General features: G+C 38.9%; 2 protein-coding genes and 1 long non-coding RNA gene across 4 annotated transcripts in view; 1 reads left to right on the top strand and 2 right to left on the bottom strand.

Annotated features, from left to right (window-relative positions):
* LOC116683800 (trafficking protein particle complex subunit 6b) overlaps window positions 1-2382 on the bottom strand; it is a 4471-nt gene extending 2089 nt beyond the window's left edge. Inside the window, 6 exon segments of the mRNA XM_074783849.1 lie at window positions 1-48; window positions 366-449; window positions 1126-1243; window positions 1354-1421; window positions 1653-1750; window positions 2083-2382. The exon segment at window positions 1-48 is cut by the window's left edge and continues 6 nt beyond it. Of these exon segments, the coding sequence (XP_074639950.1) occupies window positions 1-48; window positions 366-449; window positions 1126-1243; window positions 1354-1421; window positions 1653-1748 (414 nt within the window). The 5' untranslated portion in view covers window positions 1749-1750; window positions 2083-2382.
* Window positions 2383-2438: 56 nt separating this feature from the next.
* Window positions 2439-4521, top strand: bloc1s3 (biogenesis of lysosomal organelles complex-1, subunit 3). 2 transcript variants are annotated; one of them, XM_032509993.1, is made up of 5 exons: window positions 2439-2533; window positions 2846-2961; window positions 3096-3282; window positions 3532-3632; window positions 3816-4521. In XM_032509993.1, the coding sequence occupies exons 2-5, from the start codon at window positions 2848-2850 to the stop codon at window positions 3999-4001; spliced, it is 588 nt and encodes a 195-aa protein (XP_032365884.1). In that variant the 5' UTR covers window positions 2439-2533; window positions 2846-2847; the 3' UTR covers window positions 4002-4521. The 2 variants fall into 2 exon arrangements, with proteins under 2 accessions (XP_032365884.1, XP_032365883.1); XM_032509992.1 differs by having other exon boundaries at window positions 2476-2633.
* Window positions 4522-4663: 142 nt separating this feature from the next.
* LOC116683814 (uncharacterized) lies at window positions 4664-6695 on the bottom strand. The gene is made up of 2 exons (XR_004330708.1): window positions 6302-6695; window positions 4664-5288 (listed from the first exon to the last, which is right to left on the bottom strand). It is a non-coding gene; the product is annotated as an uncharacterized LOC116683814 (long non-coding RNA).
* Between the last annotated feature and the right edge of the window lie 3144 nt (window positions 6696-9839).

Raw genomic sequence — 9839 nt, 5'->3', positions numbered from 1 at the left:
AAGGTTAGACAGAGCTCCTCTCACCACGCCACACGAAAAAGCAAGGTACTGAGAGTAAACACACACAAATGCAAATTAGCATTAGCTTAAATGAGATGGAGTCTGAGAGATAAAGCATTCAATTTGAAATATTTTTCGTGGCAATACTGTAGCGCAACAGGGACGCCAAGTATCCATCTTTTACTTTATGAATTACACATGAGAATCCAACTTTTTGGTACTTGAATAATACAATCAATTGCTTTTCAGTCCACTAGATGGAAAATTGAAGTGAGATGAACAAACAGACAATATATCACTAGAAGGAATATGAGTGAGAGAGAGAGAAAGAGAGAGAGAGAAAGAAAGAGAGAGAAAATACTAACCTTAGGAGCCTGATCCAGGTACTGTTTTCCACTGGAGAGCTGAGTCAGTAGAGAAAACTTGTTGTCCTGCAGGACATAGGTACCCTATGGCAGAAAATAAATGCACGTAATAACCCTTGTAACAAACAATAACAGATTGTAACCAACACTGAATATGCTTCTGTATACATTAATGTCCTGTCATTCAGAGGGGATTTAAGTAAGCTATGACCGTAATTTAGTTTTTATTGAAGATTAGGACACTCTAAGCTCTTTTTTGCCATAACTGTTCCCTCGTATCAGGGATGCTCCAAAATCATGGTAGCAGCTGTCGCCATGGTCCCGCTACACGTTCTGCGGTGCCATATTCATCTGCTACACTCTGCGGTGCCCTGCTACGTCCTGCTGTGCCTTGTATGCCGCACAGTGCCCTGCTATGCCATGAACTACTACAAAGAACTGCTACAAACTACTATTTTGTTATTTCCACTAACCCCAACGGCCCGTCAGACGCCGCCTACCAAGAGCCTGGGTCTGTCGAGGGTTGCTAAAAGGAAGTTTCCTCGCACTGTCGCACTGTTGGGTCCTTGTAATTTTGGAGTGTGGTCTAGACCTACTCTATCTGTAAAGTGTCTTGAGAAAACTCTGTTATGAATGATACTTAAATAAAATGATAATTGAATTGAATTACCTTTGATATCTATTACAAACTAAGTCACATTTTCACAAAAGAGACTGGCATTTCTGTTGGTGGGAAGACTACTCTCAACTTTTATTTTACCTGATGGTTTGTTCTGAGGTTGTCAACCTGCCTCCTGAACACCTTTGTCCAGAAGTCTTTACAGACAAACTTCATTACGTCCAACTCATCCTTGAAGCTGGGAGAGTCCCTGGTCAACCTAGACAGAGCAAACATCCACACATGCACGCAACATAAGTGAGGATGCAAGTCATATAGCATCTGTGTGTGTGTGTGTGTGTGTGTTAGTGTGTGTGTTTGTCCGTCTACCTTTCAATGAGTCCTTGTCCCACCCTGAAACCCATGCTTTCAAGGACAGAAACACAGACAGCTCTGTCCTGAAGACAAAAAAATGCAAGCTGTTTACTGGCTCATTCATTTGTGTGTTAGTACCGTAACGTTATGTCATGTAATATGGCCATGTTAAAACTACACTCTTATATTGTAATAGCATAATTTGGTGTGTTTCAAGGTGATTACAAACCACAGTGTAACTCAAGGCTAATATTTTTCTAACGCTATATATTATGTGTCAGATGATGATTGAACCATGCCTTTATGGAACACACCTTGTTGTCCATTTCTCCTTTACTGGGTTGCTGCTCCTTGTAGATATGTGACACGATCTCCATATGGAGAAAGTCAAACAGAGACTCGTCTGCCATTCCTGACAAACACACATAAGTGATTATACAGCCCAATATAACTATTTAACTTACCTACGATAGCTAGTTGTGCTTCAAAAGACAAAATCAACAGTAACGCTAGGTTAGCTAAATGTGAAAACCCTTAACGACGCTAGCGTTAGCTTCCTAGCTAGCGCCAGATAGCTAACATTAGCGTTAGTGTTGTTTGCGGTGCACTGTCCAAGCCTAATTTTGCCCTTTGTCGGCATATGAAAGAGGATGAGGACAATAAGCCTAACCCATGTATGTGTATACTACATATCTTGCAGTAATCTAAACAAATTAAACATAGTAAACAGTTAATTTACTGTACCTGTCAACTGACTGTAGCTAGACTACACGAAGTAAACACAACCCTGCTTTCTGGGTTGAACTCGATATTTCTACCAGGGTATACCTTTAGATTCACATAGGCGGAGTTAGCGGGAGTTGTTAACCCATAACGTGAAAAAGCACCCAGTAGTGGCGGATTATGGTCCACCACAACAAGAACAAGAAAACATACATCTAGTGGTGGAACATACTGTTCTCATATGGAGGGCATCAATAAACATGTGGATTGTGGAGGCTAAGCTAGCTAAGCCTGTCCGAAATGTAAATTGAAGTCGGCGTACGCCGATTTCATTACAAACAGACTCTTGTATGGGGCTGGCGTGTCTTCCAATCCAGGTATGAGACGTAAGCTGTCACGTGACATCATAGCTCAGAAAGCAGCCACTTCCTCACTGCTCATGTGATTTGTGTTTTGTGTCCTCACAGCGAAGGTTTGACAGTTTTGGGGTGTTTGGAATGTATATTTGAGCATTTAGCTTGTAGCTTATTTTATAGTATAGACTCTCGTTGAGCCAACTTTTACTTAGCAAGGTAAGCTGATGTCAGGAGTACTGGAACACTATTTAGCTACAGCAACAATCAACAAATAACGTTACCCTGTTTTAGTGTAGCTAACGAAATTTTATTGTGTGTGTGTGTGTGTGTGTGTGTGTGTGTGTGTGTGTGTGTGTGTGTGTGTGTGTGTGTGTGTGTGTGTGTGTGTGTGTGTGTGTGTGTGTGTGTGTGTGTGTGTGTGTGTGTAGTCATGTCCAGCGGGTTCCAGATAGTGGTGCAGGGCGAGGCCTCTGAGACAGACTCTGATGATGAAGTTTACATCACCTCCATGACCGCTCCCCAAACTGCTACAGTCGGAGCTAAGGTTATCTTGCATGACGTGTGTCTTTGAGCGTGACATTGAGATAAAAGTGTGTTTCCAAAAGCATCAACTAATATCTTTACCCCTCCTGACATTAATCTACAATCTGCTTTGTCTGTGATATCTGTCTTGGATAGGTTCCTGGGGAGGCGTCTGAAACAGACAGTGAGGATGAGGAGAAGCAGGCGGGCCGAGCCTCCTCACTGAGCCAGGAAAGCGCTCAGATACTCAGGAGAGACCTGCCTCCTCTTATTGTAGTTAGACACCATCCTGATATACAGTCGATAGTGGAAGACAGGCCAAGTCCCACACACAGGCCACAAGGTGAGGAATGCCATATTGCATCGTAACAATTAGAATAGTAAATATCCAAATCTTAATACTTATTGAGTGACAGAATTAGTCTCAACTTAGAGGTCCATATACCAGCTTCTTCTATTCTTCATGCATTTCAGTGTTCAGCGTTTCTTGTCATATTTCACCATATTTGTCATGAATGGCTTCGATCAAATAAGTGAACAATGAAATGGATGATTAGCTCTGGGTTATTTTAGTTTTTAATTCTGTTTCCAGGTGACACCCTTTTACAACAGAAGCTGCAGGAATCTAACAGCATGCTGTATTCTGACGTGGGACAGACACTACGGCAGGTTTATGGCAGTGCCAGTAGAGAGGTACGAAGATGTGTTTGATCCAGACATATGAATTAGGACTACAAAGGTCTCCCAAAATGCCCTTTATACTGCATCATTACTACAGAGACAACTGCTATATTCTATGATAAGCATCATGTAACAGCTAATTGGTTGTGTTTGTAATGCCTTCATTTGAGTTTTTTCTGATTGCTTGTGTGAAAGGTGAACAGTGCAACAGCTCAGCTGAATACTTCGCAGAGCGCCATCATCAATGCCTCCCACAGCATAAGGTTAATCCTAGATGACCTGAAGGCTGTGTCCGAGAAGATCGACATCATCACCAGTTGTCAAATACTGCCTGATATTAACATCAACACTCCATATAATTATACTGCTCCTGTACCTTAAAGAAGCAAATTAATATATCTTTATTTAAAATATACAAATTGTCATGGGTATGTTTTCATTTAATATCAGAGAGAAGAATTCAAGATGGAAAAAACGGCTTCACTTCAGTGTTTACAAACAATTTATGCATATTTAGCAATCACACACTTAATTTGTATTTGTCTGGCAAGATTCTCTGTCCTTGGGTCTGGAGCTCTGGGATATTTCTGTCAAGAGATGATGTTTTGCAGCTATCCTCCAGGGTTGCACTTCAACGTAGAACATAGGAACATATTTGCAATATCAATTTTATTTCCTGCAGTTCTTTGTAAATATAAATATACCACAGCATAATCTCTTGAACCAATGTATGATGATTTTTATAAGGCATATCCTTTTCTGTCTTTGTTTTTTTTTTTCTGGCTCCCTGTGATAGGTCAAGGATGCAGACAAGTTTCTCATGCTATGATTCAAATGTTTGGTTCTTTTTTTTCAGTTTGTTAAAATTGTAAAATAAATACAACTAATTAATTTAAAAAATGGCTTTGTTGGTAAATCTGAATGCTGTTAAATGTTTTTAAATGTGTTGACTGCGATCAGAAAAAAAGTGTCTCCAGAGTTGTAATTCTGCCCTGGTTCATTGATGTGGCTTTGAATGAAATAACTTTAAATGTGGTGATAACTTAAAATGTATTGGTTATACTTTAATCGTCAGAAAACCACAGCAACAATCAGAAAACTAACATACATTGCATACATATTGCAGACACAATTAAAAAAAGAAAAGAAAGTTACCGAAGCTAACAAAGAAATCAACAACACGTACAATTTGCCCAGTGTTGGTCAAACGTTTCACATCTTGGAAAAGGACTTTAACTTTGAGTTAAACTCATCACAGTTACAAACCCAACTACAAAGGTCGGTTTTATCGGATTGAATAATATAATGAAAAAAGAACTATCCTCAACACTAGCAATATAAGAGATTAGGATTCGGCCTGTCTATGACTAAACACTCCTGTGTTCACAGCATCCTGTTCCTTCCTTCTTGTTGTCCTTGCAGCCATCCATCAAGTAGGCGACATCCCATTTATACATCTGTCCATTCCATCCAACAGTCAACAGCTTCACCGTAAAGCTATACAGTCTGTGTGTAGGCATGTCAGATAGGTGTGTAGGCATACACCAACACCACTACCAGCAGGTTGAGAACTGTGCCCACAATACTGGTGATGCCAAGCATGTCCTCAAGGTCCACCCTCCATCTGTCCTTTCCCCCTTTAGGAAGCATGCTGACGGGATCGGCCACCTGAAAGAGAGACAGAGAGAGCTGTGCAGTGTGTGGCCAGTGTGTGCAATTTACATGCACTCAAGGCAGAAATTGGAAATTTGTTTTAAGTGTCTTGACATGTTTAAGCCACCTGATGGCGCCATCGATAAAGACATGAGAATTTACACTCACAAAACACAAAATCTGTATCTGTTCTGGTCTCTTCTCTGCTGAACACGTTCTATTAGCCTACATTTGCAGTTATGTGCATGTTTGCACACATTTTATGTCCACAATTATGTGCAATACATGTATTATGTCTAATGCAGTGGAAGAAGTTCTGAGATATTTTATTTAAGTGGAAGTAGCAATACCACAGTAGAGAGTGGAATCAGTCTGATTTAAGTAAAAGCCATCAATTCAAAATTATACTTAAGTGACAGTACAACATTATTAGCATCAAAATATACTTTAAGTCCCAAAAGTTAAAGTACTCATTACACAGAATGGCCCATTTTAGAACAATGTATATTATTGGATTACAATTATTGATGTGTTAATGAGTACATCACTTTAATGTTGCAGCTAGTAAAGGTGTGGTTAATTAAAATTCATCATAAATATCATAAATAGTCATCATTTATTTGTTGATCATTTTCAGAATTAATAATCTGAATCTCCAAAGTATGTTATCAAATAAATGCAGTGGAGTAAAAAGTACAATATTTCCCTCTGAATTAAGTATAGTAGTAACAGAAAATGGAATTATTGAAGTAAAATTCAAATTTTTACTCAAGTACAGTACATGAATAAATGTACTTTATGTTATTTTTCACCACTGGTTTAATGTTAGAAACAGTTTGATTTAGATGTATTCATTTATAGACACATGATAGTGAGAGATATTCTCTAATATATATGTCTGTCTAATATAATGATAGTGACAATCTTGTGATAAAAAGTGTTCCAACCACTATGTATTTTGGTCGGAAGTAAAGAAAGAGAGTAATCTTTACTCTGATGAGCTGAGTATTACTTTCTCTGGAATTTACCTCTTTGCTGTTTTTCTTCCCTGTGTCATTCCTCGGCTCCTTTGGCTCCATTTCTCCCCTGCCAAACTCACTCAGTGCAGTAAAAACTACTTCAGCCTTACGGTAATCCTGTTCAATCCCCCAAAAAATGTATCCAAATATTCACAGGGATGATGTCAGGCAGGACTTTGTGCAGCACCACTCTCTGAGTTAAAGTCTTCTTTGTCTTCTCTCGGGGCTCCACAGACCCAAAGGTCTATAATAAAGGGGAGAATAAATGGATGCTGTTTTGTTTTGCTGTACGGCTAATGGCACAGACTGTCACACTAGGCCAAAAAGCCGCCCCACTGCCCTGTCACTATTCCTGTGTCATGTCAATATTGTTGGCTCATAGCTGCCTCCATGTGCGTGTTTGTATGTGGATTGAAGAGGCCGCAAATACGTGGTGACGTCACTAGTGCCCTCTTATTTGTGTGCATGTGTGTGTGTGTGTGCATTCTAATTGTTGCCGTCTCTTTTAGTGTGATGGATAAGATGTGCCACATGGTATCTGAGGTGTGTGTGTGTGTGTGTGTGTGTGTGTGTGTTTGTATGTGTGTTAGTGTGTGTGTCTGTGTGTGTGGAGGCAATTTGAAAGCCCTTTATGGAGATAAAGAAACTCCCAGTAGACATTTGTACCTAAATCTATCAGCCACTGTCATGTGAAACTACTCTAGTTTCATTTAGGGAATTAGTTTCCTTTTTATAATGTTGTTCATTGTTCAGCTTAGGACAATTAAACTAAACACACATACACACGCACAGTTCAGCGCTGATTCAGTGTCTGCCATTGTAGATTCTTGATAACAGAGATTCACTGAGGCTTCATTACAGGAAAAGCTGAGGAGCAGAGGTGAGGTGTTAGTGGTGACGCTCCCTCGGGCCATTTGTCATTGAGTACCACTACATTAGTCCATGCAAGTGATCATTTGACTTAGTTAGCCTGTAAAACTTATACAAAACACAATTTTTAGTAATTTTAGGTCCAGGAAAGAAAATATTCATTAAAAATTGCTGGAGCTTACAGAAATGAATAAAGAGGGTTAAATAATAAGCCATATTCAGCAATTGGAAGTAAACAAGTTATATTAATAGATTTTGCGTGTGCTCTAAGAGACATCTACCAAATGATGACACATTTAGCGCAGATGTTATTGAAATCGGGAAAGGATTGGCTAAGACCCATTTAAAAAAAAATCTATGTACTGTTTAGAAAAGGTGATGTTTCAACTGTAAGATCATTTTGTTTTTTGTGATATTGATGAATTGCAATGTGTTTTACTGACGTGGTGTTTTTATTATGTTGTGCTCCATTTTACGTATTTCAATGAAGGTAGGTTAAACAACAGTTCAGTTGCACAACAAAACCTCCAAAAAGATCATTAAGTTCATTCAACAGCTCTCTAAATCAGTTTTTATTGCAAGACTGTTGTATTACACTTTATATATATACACACTTAGTTGCTTTCAGATTACCATTGTGCTGTGCAAGTTTTCAAACCTTAACTAAAATGTTACAATATCATTGGAATAATAACACTATGTATGTTCAGGGATCCCCCTAGTCTTCATCCTTCTTCCCTGACTGGAACAGAGGTAGCTGACCACAAAAGGAGCAAAGAAGCCATTAACCGATGAAAGACTCTCATGGGATGCAGATAACATAAGTATAATGAGACCCCATGGGACATGTGAATCTGCCATCTTCATTTGAGGAACTGGCTAAAAAAGCATTTCTTACATCCTCAGATATACAGTGTTATCTGTCTTTTACTCTGTGTGTGTGTGTGTGTGTGTGTGTGTGTGTGTGTGTGTGTGTGTGTGTGTGTGTGTGTCCCTCAGTCAACTGTCCTGATTGAACTCCAGGTTTTGAGGACTGCATGAGTGATAAGTAATTTGGAAGGAGGGCAAGCACAGAAAACACATCAGGACATCACATCAACATCATCAATGACAAAGAAAAACAACACCGTTCCAATGATGATGATGATGATGATGATGATGATAACGATAGTCACATCCTCCAAACCTTCCTTGTTTTATTATAAGGTAATTTAGCTTAAACATTAGAAAATAGAAAAAAACGGAAGTTGTACAACATGTTCTTTTTCCTCACAGGAAAATAAGTGTACTTCTACATTTGCCAATGGCTGAGGGAAAACATGTCATTATCGAATGGCAATGTGAACATATGAATATTTAAGTCACGTAAATGTGAAGTTGTCACCTCATTGAGTTTTTCTTGTAAGGACAAATTTGTAAACAGTGTTGTAGTCTGGTCCAAAAACCAGTCAGTGTCTGGTTTAGGATTAGGGTGGAGTCTGGGTTCCCTTCCCCAGGGATATATTGAGCATCAAACACTTCATTTCCTGCATTCTGATAAACTGTTATGCACCAATCTATAGTGGGAATAGGTTTTTTAATCCTATGAAAAGGAAAACACAGATGACATAATCAAATATCAAAAATATAATGGAATATAAAGCAGTAAATGGGCTTTCACATTAGGGACCCAAGCCTGGATCACAAACGTTGACCCCAAAGCAACAAGGACAAAACTAAATATTCTAGCCTACTTATATTTGTCTTAAATGTGCGGTGAAGGGAGGACTCTAGCATTAGTGCAGGCGAAGCATTTAGGCCCGGTTGCTACGCACACACCACACACTGTGCTCAGCGGGTCAGTGAAAGATGAGAAAAGTCTCTGCCTGTTCTGCAGTGTTATTTTAGTTTGCTGTCACATTACTCTACCCCGTATTTGTGAAGACAAATATCTGAAGTGAAAGTTCTGTCACAAAATTAAGTTGTTGCGTATCATTGCACATTTTTAAGTGGGTATGTGAAAATCCAAGAGATTTCTTAGTGGGTATACTGCGGATACCTGCGTATCACGTAGACTACACCGCTGTATATGAGCAATATCCTTTCAAAATGTGTGTATAAGTAAGTATATAAGTATTACTGTTGAAAATATTTGAGTAGCATTCAACATTTACCAACAGGATATTGAGGTTTTATGCCTCTAGACTAGAACATTATGGATTATTTTGTTAGATATTTATTATTCAACAAATCAGTCAACAATACCGTAACTTACTTTAATCTGTTTCCTTATAAGGTTACTGATGTAATTTGAGGTAACCTTGGTAAATTAAACTGATACTTCCTTATGAGACCAGTTTCCTTATTTCTCCCAGTGGGAAAGTGATTCAGTTTGAAAGTGAAATGTGAATGACTTCAATCTTTCAGGACACTCTGCTTGTGCATCAAACAGAGACCCAGGTGTGTCTAAGGAAGTTAGAAACAATAAGTGAAAGCAAATAACTACGTGACTCAGTGGGTATTTTCCTTCAAGGCTGGTTGAGCTTCTGAGGGACTTGTTACACTCAACAGGCAAGGACATTATAGCACTGTTTACATACAGCATATTTCTTTGTTCCAGTGCTTAAGGCTCAAAAGCAAGGGATGGAGTTCATGCTTGAACTGGCAAACTAACTAAAGCCCAAAATAGGAACATGAC

Source organism: Etheostoma spectabile, chromosome 3 (genome assembly GCF_008692095.1).
Source record: "Etheostoma spectabile isolate EspeVRDwgs_2016 chromosome 3, UIUC_Espe_1.0, whole genome shotgun sequence".
In the NCBI taxonomy this organism is placed as follows: domain Eukaryota; kingdom Metazoa; phylum Chordata; class Actinopteri; order Perciformes; family Percidae; genus Etheostoma; species Etheostoma spectabile.
Note: the sequence above shows the minus strand (reverse complement) of the source record. Positions and strands in the feature narration are given on the sequence as shown.